The sequence below is a fragment of the Bufo gargarizans genome, chromosome 3 (assembly GCF_014858855.1).
Source record: "Bufo gargarizans isolate SCDJY-AF-19 chromosome 3, ASM1485885v1, whole genome shotgun sequence".
In the NCBI taxonomy this organism is placed as follows: Eukaryota; Metazoa; Chordata; class Amphibia; order Anura; family Bufonidae; genus Bufo; species Bufo gargarizans.
Genome location: NC_058082.1, coordinates 619,224,320 through 619,242,624, shown reverse-complemented (window position 1 = coordinate 619,242,624; position 18,305 = coordinate 619,224,320). Strand labels below are relative to the sequence as shown.

Sequence of the window (18,305 nt, the reverse complement as noted above, 5' to 3'; positions counted from 1 at the left end):
ACTGTGACATCATTATGTGTATTATCCCTGCACTGTGACTTCACTATGTGTATTATCCCTGCACTGTGACATCATTATGTGTATTATTCCTGCACTGTGACATCACTATGTGTATTATCTCTACACTGTGACATCACTATAACTATATGTATTACCCCTGTACTGTGACACCACTATGTGTATTATTCCTGCAGTGTGACATCATTATGCCTATTTCCCCTGTGCTGTGACATCATCATGTGTATTATTCCTGTACTGTGACATCATTATGTGTATTATCCCTGCACTGTGACATCATTATGTGTATTATCCCTGCACTGTGACATCTCTATGTGTATTATCCCTGCACTGTGACATCTCTATGTGTATTATCCCTGCACTGTGACATCTCTATGTGTATTATCCCTGCACTGTGACATCATTATGTGTATTATTCCTGCACTGTGACATCATTATGTGTATTATCCCTGCACTGTGACATCATTATGTGTATTATTCCTGCGCTGTGACATCACTATGTGTATTATTCCTGCACTGTAACATCACTATGTGTATTATTCCTGCACTGTAACATCACTATGTGTATTATTCCTGCACTGTGACATCACTATGTGTATTATTCCTGCACTGTGACATCACTATGTGTATTATCCCTGCACTGTGACATCATTATGTGTATTATTCCTGCACTGTGACATCACTATGTGTATTATCTCTACACTGTGACATCACTATAACTATATGTATTACCCCTGTACTGTGACACCACTATGTGTATTATTCCTGCAGTGTGACATCATTATGCCTATTTCCCCTGTGCTGTGACATCATCATGTGTATTATTCCTGTACTGTGACATCATTATGTGTATTATCCCTGCACTGTGACATCATTATGTGTATTATCCCTGCACTGTGACATCACTATGTGTATTATCCCTGCACTGTGACATCATTATGTGTATTATTCCTGCACTGTGACATCATTATGTGTATTATTCCTGCGCTGTGACATCACTATGTGTATTATTCCTGCACTGTAACATCACTATGTGTATTATTCCTGCACTGTAACATCACTATGTGTATTATTCCTGCACTGTGACATCACTATGTGTATTATTCCTGCACTGTGACATCACTATGTGTATTATTCCTGCACTGTGACATCACTATGTGTATTATTCCTGCACTGTGACATCACTATGTGTATTATCCCTGCACTGTGACATCACTATGTGTATTATTCCTGCACTGTGACATCACTATGTGTATTATTCCTGCACTGTGACATCACTATGTGTATTATCCCTGCACTGTGACATCACTATGTGTATTATCCCTGCACTGTGACATCACTATGTGTATTATTCCTGCACAGTGACATCACTATGTGTATTATCCCTGCACTGTGACATCACTATGTGTATTATCCCTGCACTGTGACATCACTATGTGTATTATTCCTGCACTGTAACATCACTATGTGTATTATTCCTGCACTGTAACATCACTATGTGTATTATTCCTGCACTGTGACATCACTATGTGTATTATTCCTGCACTGTGACATCACTATGTGTATTATTCCTGCACTGTGACATCACTATGTGTATTATTCCTGCACTGTGACATCACTATGTGTATTATTCCTGCACTGTGACATCACTATGTGTATTATTCCTGCACTGTGACATCACTATGTGTATTATTCCTGCACTGTGACATCACTATGTGTATTATTCCTGCACTGTGACATCCTTGTATGTATTATCCCTGCACTGTAGCATTATTAGGCTACTTTCACATCTGCTGGATCCGGCAGGGATCAGCAAAAACGCTTCCGTCATGATAATACAACCGTCTGGTTCCATTATGAACGGATCCGGTTAAATTATCTCTCAAATAGCCATGACGGATCCAGGAGGTGAAGAGCAGCAGGCATTAGACCGGGGCATGAAAAGAAGTGGTGAAGGATTGGTAAAGGCAACATGGGTTAAAAAATCAACCATTTTTACAAAAAAGTCTTCCCTGGGAAAACCCTTAATAATGACATTTACCTTCATGCAAAACCATATTGAAATGGGAAAAGTAAAAAGAACCAACAAAAAGGATAAGAACATCAACAAGTATCCAAAGCAGCCTGTATCTTTCTCTCCTAAAAGACAGAAAAAAATGGAAGATTACTTTATTTAAAGTACCGCAGCGTATTAGCAGCTTCATATTACCGTATAATTTATCCTACACTTTCTAGTTCTCATATCTCAGTGTAAGCCTCCATTCACATCAGCATAATATGGCAGCACAATGGCCACGCCGTGGATCTAATGACCTGAACTGACAGCAGCAAAGGGGCTTGTGGTCAGACGGGACTTACAGCCATAATACAGGCGCTTGTGTGAAACTGGCCCATAGTGGTTGAGCACCTATCTAACCCCTTAAAGGGAACCTGTCACCGGGATTTTGGGTATACAGCTGAGGACATGGGTTGCTAGATGGCCGCTAGCACATCCGCAATACCCAGTCCCCATAGCTCTGTGTGCTTCTATTGTGTAAAAAAAACTAATGATTTGATACATATGGAAATTAACCTGCGATGAGTCCTGTACGTGAGATGAGTCAGGGACAGGACTCATCTCAGGGTAATTTGCATATGGATCAAATAGTTTTTTTCACACAATAAAAGCACACAGAGCTATGGGGACTGGGTATTGCGGATGTGCTAGCGGCCATCTAGCAACCCATGTCCTCAGCTGTATACCCAAAATCCCGGTGACAGGTTCCCTTTAAGGACTGGCCTATCTTAGGTCTTCAAGAAGATTTTTTCGTTCTCTCATTGCTGCATTCTAACAGCCATAACTTTTTTATTTTCCTGTTGATGCAGCTGTATGATGGCCTGTATTTTTCACATAATTTTTGCCACTAATTTTAGGTACATACGTATCATTTATTAACTTGGGGTGGGGTGGAAAGGGGAAAACAGCAATTCCGTTAGTGTACCTGCACATGGGGCAGATATGTGTGCAGAGAATCCGCATGAAATCTGCACTATAACCGCACAAAAAAACCGCACATAAATCCACGGTATTTATTAATGTTTTGGTGCATTCTTTATGCGTTTTTTTCCTGTGGATTTTCTGTTTATGTTAACAACTTCATTGAATTCTACGGGGAAAACCTCTCTGCAGAAGGGGCAGAATCGCACAAACAATTGACATGCTGCTAATTTTAAAATCCGCACGACAGGTCAATTTCTACACTGCAGAAAAAAAGCAAAGTGTAAACTTTATTTTTTAAGGTGTTTTTACAAATTTTTACAGAAAACAATAAATTTTGTTCAGTTTCATTCCTAGAGCCATAACTTTTTTCTGGTGACGTCACTTTATGTGCACTTGTTTGTCATGGACGAGTTGTCGTTTTTATTGGAATTTGACACCATTTCAAATATTGTTAAACTTTAATATTTTTTTAGATGATAAAAAAAAGTTAGTCTTTAATTTTTTTTCTGTATTTTGTTAAGCCATGATCTGTGCCTACCTTTATTCTTTAGACCGTTACAATTGCAGACACCATATAGGTTTACGATTATTTTTTTTTTAAAGGACTTCCTTTGGCAAATCACAAAAGAACATTTTGTATTGAATCACACAGTCTTGACGCATACAGTTTGTTTCAATATTAAAGGATCAATACAATAAAAATGCACAGAGATAGCTTGTTAGCGCCATTGTTAGCGTAATGTGCATAAGACATAGTAACATATTACATCATGTGAATCTACCAATAAATTGTCATTGTCTAAGAAAAGATTTCCAACCATAATGGGTCAAACAGCCGAAGAAAGATGGTTTACAATGAAGTATAGCGTGCGACTGGAGATTGAAACCGCATAGGTGTACCCCAATAGCAAAGGGATCAGCAGCCAACAGAAAGGTATAAACCAGAAGTCGTAGCAGCACTGTCCAGTGTGGGCATCCATACGCCATGTGTGTAAGTTTATACATAGGTGGTACATTATTAAATCCAATGATCCAAACCTCTCGGGAAAGTTTTTAGGGGCTTTCTATTAAAGCAGAATAATTATTTTAACACAGACATAAAAGTTCACTTAGTGACGTTCACAGAAATACAAATTTACAGATTCAAAAAGGTCTCTCTTCGGATGTGTTTTTCTCAGAGTCTCCACTGCGTGCAGTATCCCTGTACTGTGACGTCACTGCGTGCAGTATCCCTGTACTGTGACGTCACTGCGTGCAGTATCCCTGTACTGTGACGTCACTGCGTGCAGTATCCCTGTACTGTGACGTCACTGCGTGCAGTATCCTTGTACTGTGACGTCACTGCGTGCAGTATCCCTGTACTGTGACGTCACTGCGTGCAGTATCCCTGTACTGTGACGTCACTGCGTGCAGTATCCCTGTACTGTGACGTCACTGCGTGCAGTATCCCTGTACTGTGACGTCACTGCGTGCAGTATCCCTGTACTGTGACGTCACTGCGTGCAGTATCCCTGTACTGTGACGTCACTGCGTGCAGTATCCCTTAGGCCTCTTTCACACTTGCGTTGTCTGGATCCAGCGTGTACTCCACTTGCCGGAATTACACGCCGGATCCAGAAAAACGCAAGTGTACTGAAAGCATTTGAAGACGGATCCGTCTTCAAAATGCTTTCAGTGTTACTATGGCAGCCAGGACGCTATTAAAGTCCTGGTTGCCATAGTAGTAGTGGGGAGCGGGGGAGCAGCATACTTACCGTCCGTGCGGCTCCCGGGGCGCTCCAGAATGACGTCAGAGCGCCCCATGCGCATGGATCATGTGATCCATGCGATCACGTGATCCATGCGCTTGGGGCACCCTGACGTCACTCTGGAGCGCCCCGGGAGCCGCACGGATGGTAAGTATGCTGCTCCCCGCTCCCCGCTACACTTTACCGTGGCTGCCAGGACTTTAGCGTCCCGGCAGCCATGGTAACCATTGAGAAAAAGCTAAACGTCGGGTCCGGCAATGCGCCGAAACGACGTTTAGCTTAAGGCCGGATCCGGATCAATGCCTTTCAATGGGCATTCATTCCGGATCCGGCCTTGCGGCAAGTGTTCCGGATTTTTGGCCGGAGCAAAAAGCGCAGCATGCTGCGCTATTTGCTGCGGCCAAAAAACGTTCCGTTCCGGAACGGAAGACATCCTGATGCATCCTGAAGGACGGACTGTCCATTCAGAATGCATTAGGATAATCCTGATCAGTATTCTTCCGGCATAGAGCCCCGACGACGGAACTCTATGCCGGAAGACAATAACGCAGATGTGAAAGAGCCCTTACTGTGACGTCACTGCGTGCAGTATCCCTTACTGTGACGTCACTGCGTGCAGTATCCCTGTACTGTGACGTCACTGCGTGCAGTATCCCTGTACTGTGACGTCACTGCGTGCAGTATCCCTGTACTGTGACGTCACTGCGTGCAGTATCCCTGTACTGTGACGTCACTGCGTGCAGTATCCCTGTACTGTGACGTCACTGCGTGCAGTATCCCTGTACTGTGACGTCACTGCGTGCAGTATCCCTGTACTGTGACGTCACTGCGTGCAGTATCCCTGTACTGTGACGTCACTGCGTGCAGTATCCCTGTACTGTGACGTCACTGCGTGCAGTATCCCTGTACTGTGACGTCACTGCGTGCATTATCCCTGTACTGTGACGTCACTGCGTGCATTATCCCTGTACTGTGACGTCACTGCGTGCAGTATCCCTGTACTGTGACGTCACTGCGTGCAGTATCCCTGTACTGCGACGTCACTGCGTGCAGTATTCCTGTACTGCGACGTCACTGCGTGCATTATACCTGTACTGCGACGTCGCTGTGTGCAGTATACCTGTACTGTGACGTCACTGTGTTCAGTATCCCTGTACTGTGACATCACTGTGTGCATTATCCCTGTACTGTAACATTACTGTGTGCATTACCCCTGTACTATGGCATCACTGTGCATTTTCGCCTTTACTATGACATCACAGGGTGCAGCATTAGAAAGGACACTTACACAAAATATGTATAACAATATCAAATGAAATAATGTTAATTGGATGATTCTGCCACCACCTGCATCTTGTACAGTATGAGGGATACAAAACTGGCCATGAAACAATTCACCGTATTGAGGATATTAGGAAGATATTTACTCATTCCCCAAGGTTCAAATAGGATAATATTCAGACACTCTCTCAACTCCTCTGCGTCTCATTTTTTATCCCCCCCAAAAAAGTATAAATCTAGCAGTTTCTAACCTGACTGTGATGACAAAAACTACTGAAAGCCATTAAAAAAGTCAAGTAAAACATTTTTACAATTGTTTATTCGACCCACAGCAGCCAACGACTGCACAATTTTGCAGTAAAATCAGTAGGCCACATGTGGGGAGCCTCGATACCTGGTCGTATCCTTAAGGCCCAGGATAATATCTGTTACATAAGTAAAGGTACCTTTACACGGGCGATGATTGGTACAACTGATTGCTAGCATGGCCACCAGTGATGGATTGCAGGGTGGTCTTAACCATGGAAACGAGCAGTGTATAATGTGATGGAAAAATGAATCCAGCCAGCAAAGGAAGCAATATGGACAATCACAATACATTAGTAAGTGCCTTGTAGTAACTTTCTCTACATGATAAATTCCTTTTGCTGAAGTGAGACAACCCTTTTAAGTTTATAAAACCAAAAACAGTATTTAAACTGCCCCAACAAGCCACATCTTACCAGATTCAGGCTCTACATCCCTCGGATTGCTCCCAGATGTTTCTGGCTTCTCCTGGTCATAGCTGGTCTCCATGTCTGGTTGTACTTTGTTATTCGGCTTGACACATATCAGAGTATGGGGTCTTGCCTCACTGTGCATGCAAGCAAAAGAACAAGAATGATCTCAATTAACCTTCGCACAGATGTCTGGTGATCCTCAGATTGTAGTGTGCCGACTTATAGAGAAGAGGATGACTATAGCGGTAAACAATAAACCGTAACTAAGATATCATTTCCAGGTCTCGGACGGCTACTGTAATATAAACCTTTTGCATGATATTTTCAACAGCAACAGGATCACCAGCAACAATGACAGAGACCATGTCACCGGGAATTGAGTTACAGGATTCACCATGTTAATGGGCTACACCTCATGACTTCTTTGTGTCATAAGGAAGACTTCTCATGTTTACGGAAATATTTTTATTTTATTTTAGTTTTTTTTTCAAAAGAGCTTTATTAGAAAGCTTTATAGAATACATCAAGTTTTTGTAACGGCATTTAAAATTAACATGAGAGTTAACAGAAGTATACAGGGAATGTCTCGCATTATATTGGTATACAATAACAGTGAGAAATAATATGATTATGATGGGTCAATGCTTCAAACACTTGAAATTCCTGACGTGTTCCCAGTTTTCCCAGGTAGTTCTGAATTTCCTGCCTGTGCTTAAAGGAGCCTGACGTCTGGAAGGGTAAGTTGGGCCGCCTGTCTGCTGAGGTCCGAGTTTTTTCGTTAATGACACCGCCGCTGAGCACCACTGCCACCAATGATTTAATTGAGCCTGGCTGAGCCTGGCTAATTTTATTTTAATTATTTGGCTGAGCAAGGCTTAATTTATTTGGGGGGACATGAAGCACCGCTGATTTATTTATTTGGGGGACCCTGAGCACTTCTCATTTATTTATTTGGGGGACCCTGAGCACCATTGATTTATTTATTTGGGGGGGGACCTGAAGCACCGCTGATTTATTTATTTGGGGGACCCTGAGCACTTCTGATTTATTTATTTGGGGGAAACCTGATGCACCACTGATTTATTTATTTGGGGGTACCCTGAGCACCGCCGATTTATTTATTTGGGGGAGACCTGAAGCACCACTGATTTATTTATTTGAGGGGTACCCTGAGCACCACTGATTTTTTTTTTATTTTTTCTTTGGGGGGGGGGGGGTACTGTTAGCACCACTGAGTTTTTAATTTGAGGGGTACTGTGCGCACCACAGATTTATTTTTTAGGGGGTATTTGTTGTTTATTATTTATTTTAAAGTTATTTATTCGGTTTACAAATATTTTGTATTTATGCTAAAGTTCTGTGGTTATGAATGAATACTTGTGTATTTGAATTAACATTTGGTGTATTGGTGTCTGTGCGTGTTTTTGGTGGGTCAAAAAGATATTTACATTACAATTCATAACAGTAGCAAAATTAGTTATGACGTAGCAAGGAAAAAAATGTAATGGTTGGGGGTCACCACAACATGAGGAACTGTATTAAGGGGTCACGGCTTTAGACCGGTTGAGAACCACTGCTCTAGAGTAATTTGCATAAATTCCCAGTTAACCATATAAAAAGCCTTCTTGGCATCAGTGCTCAAGAAAGCCAGGGGAAGGAAGTATTTTTTGGCATGGAGCTATACGTTTAATATTCTTGCTGTGTTATCGCGACCCTCTCTTCCTTTAATAAATCCTGTCTGGTCCCTATGTATCAGGGAGGGCAGGAATATGGATAGACGAGTGGCTAACATTTTAGCCAGCAGCTTAAGGTCTAAATTTAGTAATGATATTGGGCGGTAGTTTGCACATTGACCTGGATCCTTCCCTTCTTTTGGAATGATTGTTATATGTGCTTTGGTCATGTCGGATGATAGAGGGGACCCCTGCAATGATTGGTTACAAGGAGATTGCAGAGATTCCCTCTGAGTATTATCTAGTTTGGGGAGTGTTAAGGGCCCAAGAAAGGTATCAACAGGGCTCTGGGATGAAGTGGGATCTTTATTCGGGTCATGTTGAGAGATGTTATATAGCTCAAGATAAAAATTATGGAATTGCTTGGCTATATCTTTTGTTGTGACTGCTATATCACCTCCTGGTTTACTAATTTTCCAGATGTAGTTTTGGGCTTTCTTATGTTTGATTCGGCTCATCATAAATTTGGACGCTTTGTCTCCATGTGCAAAATATTTGTACTGTGAATGTAGGTAGTATTTCGCAGAGGCCTTGTTCAGAAAGTTCTTAAGTTCTGACCTAAGATCTGTCAATTTCGTTAAGTGGGAGGTAACTAATGAGTGTTTATGAAGAAGTTCTAGATTTGTGTATCTCTTCTAACAAAGCATCGATCTGGGCTTCCCTCTCTTTTTTGAGTCTAGCTCCGATGCTGATGAATTGGCCTCTTATATAAGCTTTGTGGGCATCCCAAACTACATGGGGGAGGTTTCTGGGAGGGAATTTAATAGGAAATATTCATCCAGCAGTTTTTGCACCAGCTCCCTCTGAGTTTGAGTGGATAATAGTTGTTTATTGAGCCGCCACTTAAAAGCACGGGGATCTTGTTGGGAAGTAGAGATTTTCAGGAACACTGGTGAGTGGTCCAATAGATGAATAGATCCTAGGGTTTCTTGGCACAGTTGTAAGTGTTCTTTTAAGATGAACAGATAGTCTAATCTTTGATAGGAGCCATGTACATTGGAGAAGAAGGTGTAGTCCCGGTTGGAGGGATTAAGGATTCAAGTGGGCATTTTGGAGATTTCTGTGAATGATTTGGAGAGCTTTCTGGGATAGGGCAGATCTTTTGAGAGGTTGAATCCAATTGGGGTTCTAATGTAACATTGAAATCTCCTCCCAGGACAACCACACCATCCCTGAAGGATTCTATTATTGGAAAGAGAGATTTGAACTATCCAATCTGACTTACAGTAGGGGCGTAGATATTAATGAATGTATATGTTTGGTTGGCGATTTTGCCTTTCACTAGGATATATCTGCCTTCACTGTCTTGAATATGGTGAAGGGTAAATCCCTACTAAACCCAGGCTTACACCCCTGGAGGCTGAGGAGTCAGATCCACAATGGAACCAGGTAGGAAACCTAGAGTATGAAAGGTTTGGATAATGGTTGAATTTAAAATGGGTCTCTTGTATGAGAAGAACAGAGCAATCTATTTTCTTCAAATGTGAAAGGATCTGGCATCTCTTGGAAGGTGAATTAAATCCCTTCACATTGTAAGAAACTATTTTGAGACTAGCCATGGTTAAATAGTCGTACAGAAAGGTGATGTTTCTGCTCTATTTGGTATGTCATAAGGTGTGGATTAAAAATATATATACTCAGCCTCCCTGGGTGAAGCAGAGAGGATTCATGAGGATTCCACTGTGTAATTTCTGGAGAGACATACAGTACAGACCAAAAGTTTGGACACACCTTCTCATTCAAAGAGTTTTCTTTATTTTCATGACTATGAAAATTGTAGATTCACACTGAAGGCATCAAAACTATGAATTAACACATGTGGAATTATATACATAACAAAAAAGTGTGAAACAACTGAAACTATGTCATATTCTAGGTTCTTCAAAGTAGCCACCTTTTGCTTTGATTACTGCTTTGCACACTCTTGGCATTCTCTTCATGAGCTTCAAGAGGTAGTCACCTGAAATGGTCTTCCAACAGTCTTGAAGGCGTTCACAGAGATGTTTAGCACTTGTTGGCCCTTTTGCCTTCACTCTGCGGTCCAGCTCACCCCAAACCATCTCGATTGGGTTCAGGTCCGGTGACTGTGGAGGCCAGGTCATCTGGCGCAGCACCCCATCACTCTCCTTCATAGTCAAATAGCCCTTACACAGCCTGGAGGTGTGTTTGGGGTCATTGTCCTGTTGAAAAATAAATGATGGTCCAACTAAACGCAAACCGGATGGAATAGCATGCCGCTGCAAGACGCTGTGGTAGCCATGCTGGTTCAGTATGCCTTCAATTTTGAATAAATCCCCAACAGTGTCACCAGCAAAGAACCCCCACACCATCACACCTCCTCCTCCATGCTTCACGGTGGGAACCAAGCATGTAGAGTCCATCCGTTCACCTTTTCTGTACACAAAGACACGGTGGTTGGAACCAAAGATCTCAAATTTGGACTCATCAGACCAAAGCACAGATTTCCACTGGTCTAATGTCCATTCCTTGTGTTCTTTAGCCCAAACAAGTCTCTTCTGCTTGTTGCCTGTCCTTAGCAGTGGTTTCCTAGCAGATATTCTACCATGAAGACCTGATTCACACAGTCTCCTCTTAACAGTTGTTCTAGAGATGTGTCTGCTGCTAGAACTCTGTGTGGCATTGACCTGGTCTCTAATCTGAGCTGCTGTTAACCTGCGATTTCTGAGGCTGGTGACTCGGATGAACTTATCCTCCGCAGCAGAGGTGACTCTTGGTCTTCCTTTCCTGGGGCGGTCCGCATGTGAGCCAGTTTCTTTGTAGCGCTTGATGGTTTTTGTGACTGCACTTGGGGACACTTTCAAAGTTTTCCCAATTTTTCGGACTGACTGACCTTCATTTCTTAAAGTAATGATGGCCACTCGTTTTTCTATACTTAGCAGCTTTTTTCTTGCCATAATACAAATTCTAACAGTCTATTCAGTAGGACTATCAGCTGTGTATCCACCTGACTTCTCCACAACGCAACTGATGGTCCCAACCCCATTTATAAGGCAAGAAATCCCACTTATTAAACCTGACAGGGCACACCTGTGAAGTGAAAACCATTTCAGGTGACTACCTCTTGAAGCTCATCAAGAGAATGCCAAGAGTGTGCAAAGCAGTAATCAAAGCAAAAGGTGGCTACTTTGAAGAACCTAGAATATGACATATTTTCAGTTGTTTCACACTTTTTTGTTATGTATATAATTTCACATGTGTTAATTCATAGTTTTGATGCCTTCAGTGTGAATCTACAATTTTCATAGTCATGAAAATAAAGAAAACTCTTTGAATAAGAAGGTGTGTCCAAACTTTTGGTCTGTACTGTATGTTAGGGAGCACTCACTGTAACAAGAAACAGAATCAGAACAAAATAACCAGTAACAGGTTAATACATATATGGCTAATCTAAGCATAGATAGCCTTTTGAGTACAACTTGTATTATTTAGCTAGAAGTGACTAGGATAGGTGGGTAGAGAAGGGGGAAAAAAAGGGACAGTAGTGTGTTACAGCACCCTACGGTAGAAATGAGGATCAGGTCAATGACTCGAAGAATCTAGACAGGTGGAAGAAAGGGAAGGGGGTAGATGGTCCTAAAAGAGTGAGCTAGTAAGGTAAAGAGCTAGAGGCCAATAAACGCATAATATCTGGAGGAGATGATTTAGGCTGGATAAGACATCTCCATTGTGTATGGTTTAGATATATCAGTCTCCTATTGGGAGTCGTCTGGGAGTAGTATTCCTTTTGTCTCTTCTATCTCTAGTAGACTTGGGAGTGCGTTGTCTTTCCCAGGGATCTTGTCTTGGCAGTTCCGGGAGGTCTGTGAGTTCTTGAACGGGATCCCAGTTAGAGATGGCCAGTGATTCGATCTGTAGATGGTTGTAGACTGCGCTCAAGTCACTGAAAGAGGCAATTTGAATTCTGCGACCATCAAAGATAGGCCGAATGGAAAAGACCAACGATATAGGATTTTGCGTGATCTTAGCAGATCTGTCAGAGGTTTAACTGCTCTTCTTTTTTTCAGTGTATTGCTAGATCCTGGAACACAAGGATTTCGTGGCCATCCCATATGATGTTATTGGTGTCTCTTGCTCTAGATAATATCTCCTCTTTCACAGGAAAGCTGAGGAATTTACAGATAACGTCTCTTGGTGGCTCAGATAGAGGCGGTTTCAGGCAAAGGGCTCTATGTGCCCTCTCTAGAATGATTTTGTGGGCGGAATCTGGGCCTAAAAGTTGCAGGCATATTTGTGCGATTGTATTGGGGATATCGCCAGCACCAACCGTTTTGGGGATTCCACGGAATCGTAAATTATTACGTCTCCCACGGTTTTCTTGATCTTCAATCGCATTATATATGTTGTTCAGGTTGGATTGATAGATTTGTAAGCGTTGCGTTACTGCAGCCTGATGCTGGAGGATTGTTGCATGAGAGTCCTCCAGAGATTCTAGTTGCGTTCCTATATGGCGGACATCTTGTTTTATAACCATTAAGTCGGCGCTCAGAGGTTCCAGTGCTGTAGCTAGCGAGGTTGACAGAATCTCTTAGGTATGAGCAAGATATCAGGAAATTATCCGATTCATTCTCACCTCCGCTTGCTTCTTCTTGCTGTCTCTGGCTCGCCGCTCGTGGAGTCGTCAGCATCATCTTGGAGACATATGTGGCAGCAGCTTTCTTTAAAAATTTCTCCATATCCCTGCTATTTGCCCTGGATTTCGGGTTGTTGGTGTGTTCACCTGCCTTGGGGTTACCTATCTTGACCATATTTGATCTTTATCGCAGTAATACCAGGCTTGAGGTATGCTGAAGTTGTTCACTTCACATTATGTACATTAGATACTCAAAGTGCAGCAGCAGTTGCAGCTTCCCGTGTCAACAGGGCCCTCTGGCCACCTAGCAGCAGTGACCCAGAAGGGTATTGTCACCGCCAGTTCTGTAAGAAGGTCTGTTAGATGTTCTTCTCTACCTGCATGACGTTCTTTGTTTTGGTTTCACTTTGTCATCTCCTTTCCTTCTCCCAGCTGTCACCTATTTACACTAATTGTCTCCCTTTATATACCCTCCCATACTGCCTCACTTTGCGGTTTATACTTATTCCTGGATAGTGTTCACTGCTGGAGGCTGCTTCTGCTGATTCCTCAGATAAGTCTGTTTCCTTTATTTGTGTTTCCTTGCTGGCTTGATTCTAGGTGACCCTGACTCCGTCCGTATTAAGTGCAGGGAGCTGGTGGTCGTGTCCCCTCACTATTATAGTTTTTTTTGGGGGTCACATAGTATTAGGTACGTGGGCATGCAATTGTCTACTATAAAGACTATTGCATGGGCATAGCAGTCAGGGAGAGCTCTAGGGGTTTTATAGGGCTCACCCATATGCTCCTTAGTTTGGGATCAAGCCAGTCGGATGTTTATTTATAAGTTCCAGCCACTCACTGATATGACTAAAAAGGGGGTAGATTTTTCTTCGTGGTCGTTAGATGCGCTTAAAGCCTTTTCTAGTATCAAAGAGAGTTTTGCTTCCGCTCCCATTTTGGTACAACCTGATGTCTTTCTACCTTTTATTGTTGAGGTGGACGCTTCTGAGGTGGGTGTGGGTGCGGTCTTATCTCAGGGTCCCTCTCCTGCCAAATGGCGACCATGTGCCTTTTTCTCAAGGAAACTCTCCTCTGCAGAGAGAAATTACGATGTGGGAGATAGGGAGTTGTTGGCCATCAAATTAGCTTTTGAGGAATGGCGCCATTGGTTAGAGGGAGCCAGACACCCTATTACCATGTTTACAGACCATAAGAATCTGGCCTACTTGCAATTGGCCAAGCGTCTGAACCCAAGACAGGCCAGATGGTATTTGTTCTTTTCTAGGTTTAATTTTGTTGTTACGTTACGCCCTGGGGTTAAAAATGTGAAGGCGGATGCCCTGACACGTTGTTTTCCGGGAGGGGGGAACTTTGAAGACCCGGGTCCCATTTTGGCTGAAGGGGTGGTCGTCTCTGCTCTTTATCCTGATTTGGAGGCAGAGGTTCAGGCAGCCCAGGCAGAGGCTCCTGATCTTTGTCCCCCTAGGAGGTTGTTTGTGCCTCTCTCTTTACGACACAAGGTTTTTAAGGAGCACCACGATACTGTCCTTGCTGGGCAACCGGGGAGCAGAGCCACAGTGGATCTCATTGCTCTGAGATTCTGGTGGCCGGCTCTTCATAAGACGGTTGAGGGTTTTGTGGCAGCCTGCGAGACCTGCGCTCGTGCCAAGGTCCCTCATTCACGGCCATCGGGTTCTCTCCTCCCGTTACCCATTCCTTCCCATCCTTGGACGCATCTGTCCATGGACTTCATTACAGACCTGCCTCGTTCCTCGGGGAAGACTGTGATTCTGGTAGTAGTGGACCGTTTTAGCAAAATGGCGCATTTCATTCCCTTTCCTGGGTTACCCAATGCTAAGACGCTGGCGCAAGCGTTTGTTGATCACATTGTTAAATTGCATGGCATTCCTTCAGACATCGTTTCTGATAGGGGCACGCAATGTGTTTCCAGATTCTGGAAGGCCTTCTGTTCTCGCTTGGGGGTTCGGTTGTCGTTCTCTTTTGCTTTTCATCCGCAGTCGAATGGTCAGACCGAACGCGTCAATCAGAATCTGGAGACATATCTGCGCTATTTTGTGGCGGAGAATCAGGAGGATTGGTGTTCTTTTTTGTCCCTTGCTGAGTTTGCTTTAAATAACCGTCGCCAGTCACCATTCTTTGGTGCATATGGGTTTTATCCGCAGTTTGGGACATTCTCTGGAGAGGGGTCTTTTGGTTTACCTGATGAGGACAGATTTTCCTCGTCTTTGTTATTTATTTGGCAAAAGATTCAGGGTAATCTGAAGAGGATGAGTGAGAGATATAAGCGTGTGGCGGATAAGAGACGTGTGTGTGCCTGGTCCGGACCTGAATGTGGGTGATCTGGTGTGGTTGTCTACAAAGAATATTAAACTGAAGGTTCACTCCTGGAAGTTGAGTCCTAAGTTTATTGGGCCTTACAAGATCTTGTCCGTCATCAATCCCGTTGCCTTCCGTATTGATCTTCCTCAGACTTGGAAGATCCATAATGTTTTTCACAGGTCCCTATTAAAACCTTATGTCCAACCCACTGTACCCTCCTCTTTGCCTCCTGCTCCGATTGTTGTTGATGGTAATCTTGAATTTCAGGTCTCTAGGATTGTGGATTCTTGCATTATCCGCAGTTCTCTCCAGTACCTCGTTCATTGGGAGGGGTATGGTCCTGAGGAGAGGATGTGGGTCCCAGTGGCAGACATTAAGGCCACTCGTCTTATCAGGGCTTTCCATAGGTCTCATCCTGAGAAGGTGGGCTCTGAGTGTCCGGAGTCCACCCGTAGAGGGAGGGGTACTGTCACCGCCAGTTCTGTAAGAAGGTCTGTTAGATGTTCTTCTCTACCTGCATGACGTTCCTTGTTTTGGTTTCACTTTGTCATCTCCTTTCCTTCTCCCAGCTGTCACCTATTTACACTAATTGTCTCCATTTATATTCCCTCCCATACTGCCTCACTTTGCGGTTTATACTTCTTCCTGGATAGTGTTCACTGCTGGAGGCTTCTTCTGCTGATTCCTCAGATAAGTCTGTTTCCTTTATTTGTGTTTCCTTGCTGGCTTGATTCTAGTTGACCCTGACTTCGTCCGTATTAAGTTCAGGGAGCCGGTGGTCGTGTCCCCTCACTATCATAGGGTTTTCAGGGGTCACATAGTATTAGGTACGTGGGCATGCAATCGTCTCCCTTAAAGACCTTTGCATGGGCATAGCAGTCAGGGAGAGCTCTCAGGGTTTTATAGGGCTCACCCATATGCTCCTTAGTTTGGGATCAAGCCAGTCGGATGTTTATTTATAAGTTCCAGCTTTCTGCAACACCAACCGTGACAGGTATCCAGGGGTATGGTTAGGGTATCCCCTATTTTAAATGATCAGGTTATCAGCTTTTCAGGGGCCCAATTTATGTGGGCATAACTTTGATTCTCTTTGCTTTACAAGCACAGAAAAGCGCAGATGAGCGCAGGGATCTACGTCCCACTATGTTAGGCCCCGAACTTAGAGCACTTTGTGGCCCTTACAGCAGATCCCTGCTGGCCAATTTACTATCCTCCGCAGCCGCGGGTGGTAGTACAAAACTCTATATTTAAATCGGGCTCTGCTGCTATTTACTGCGCAGCTGTTTCTTCTTAGGCCAACGGCAGGTCCGAAACCGGAAGTTCGGGTCACGGCACCCGATTCGGCTCAGGCCTCGGTGTAACCGGAGCAGTCACTGGCCCCACTTAGGTACCTTATAGGGGGTGCCTTTTGATCTTTCTCAGCGTTCCAGGCTTCTGTTATCTGCAGGACCTTGCAGGTGCAGAGAGGCGGCCCCCTTCTTCTTCCAACCGGCTTCGGCTCCCGTCCGGAACTACTTTCGCCGGTCACAGCCGCAGTTCAGGCTTTAAAGTGTGTAGCGCTATCCTCAGCTGCAAAAGTGGTGATATTTGGGTGCCTAGATGTTAGCAGCACTCTTCTATATCGAGGAAATCTCAGGTTTTCTCAATAAAAGTAATGAGAGTGAAAGAAATCCACTGTTTAGAGCAGGAGCTCAGGCACCATGCAACTGCTCGGCTCAGCAGCTAGCTCCGCCCCCTATGTTTACGGAAATATTTTGACCCCTTTAGGAACACGAAAGAACATAAGTTTGGGGGTACCTGCACAAAATCTCCTTAGCTAGGGGTTACTTTGTTTAGAAAGGTTGAGAAATATTCCAATTAGCACAAGCTAAACTGTGGCGTAGAGTCCACGGTATAATGAGTTTTCTTCACGCTACCCCCCCCTCCCCATAGTGAAGAGGCAGAGTAGGGCAAGGGACGGCATGTAGACTCCATTAAAGAGTAACTAAACCTTTGTAACAATTTAAAAATGATGTCCCTAAGGCCCTAATAAAACTATTTCTAATATACTTTATTAATTAATTTTGTATTTTTCTTACTCTTTCCTACCTTAGGCTACTTTCACACTCGCATTTTGGCTTTCCGTTTCTGAGATCCGTTCAGGGCTCTCACAAGCGGTCCAGAACGGATCAGTTTCGCCCTAATGCATTCTGAATGGAAAAGTATGCGCACAGAATGCATCAGTTTGCCTCCGATCAGTCTCCATTCCGCTCTGGAGGCGGACACCAAAACGCTCCGGAGCAAGACGGATTCGTCCTGACATACAATGTAAGTCAATGGGGATGGATCCGTTTTCTCTGACACAGTAACTCAGTAACTGAAGCGTTTTTGCAGATCCATGACGGATCCGCAAAAAACGCTAATGTAAAAGTAGCCTTAAAGGGACACTGACAGGCCCAATAAGCATAATTATCTATCTATATATATATATATGCACAGGTCTTCAAATGTGTATTAAAAACATATAAGTATAACCCCTGTCCACCTTATAAATACAGTAAACTGATGTAATTGTTCTTCTTTTTGCCCAAGGGGCGGCGTTTCAGCTTCACTTGCACCCAGCCAGCCGCGCCCCAACCGCCGTTTTGAAGCGCCGCCCAGCTCATCAATATTCACTTCACTGGGCGGCTTCTGCTGTCCCCAACGTTCCGAGATCCCACAGCTTTCTACTGGGCATGCGCTTCAAAACGGCGGTTGGGGCGCGGCTGGCTGGGCGCAAGTGAAGCTGAAACGCCGCCCCTTGGGCAAAAAGAAGAACAATTACATCAGTTTACTGTATTTATAAGGTGGACAGGGGTTATACTTATATGTTTTTAATACACATTAGAAGACCTGTGCATGCATATATATATAGCTAAATATGCTTATTGGGCC

At 43.7% G+C, this 18,305-nt stretch overlaps 1 protein-coding gene across 1 annotated transcript in view; it reads right to left on the bottom strand.

The window, feature by feature from the left end:
- The window catches only part of LOC122930873 (stomatin-like), a 71,659-nt gene that overhangs the window by 37,613 nt on the left and 15,741 nt on the right, over positions 1-18,305 (bottom strand). The window contains exons 2-3 of the mRNA XM_044284543.1: positions 6,750-6,880; positions 2,060-2,157 (exon numbers count right to left, since the gene is read on the bottom strand). Coding sequence (XP_044140478.1) covers positions 2,060-2,157; positions 6,750-6,880 — 229 coding nt within the window. The remainder of the gene's footprint in view (positions 1-2,059; positions 2,158-6,749; positions 6,881-18,305) is intronic.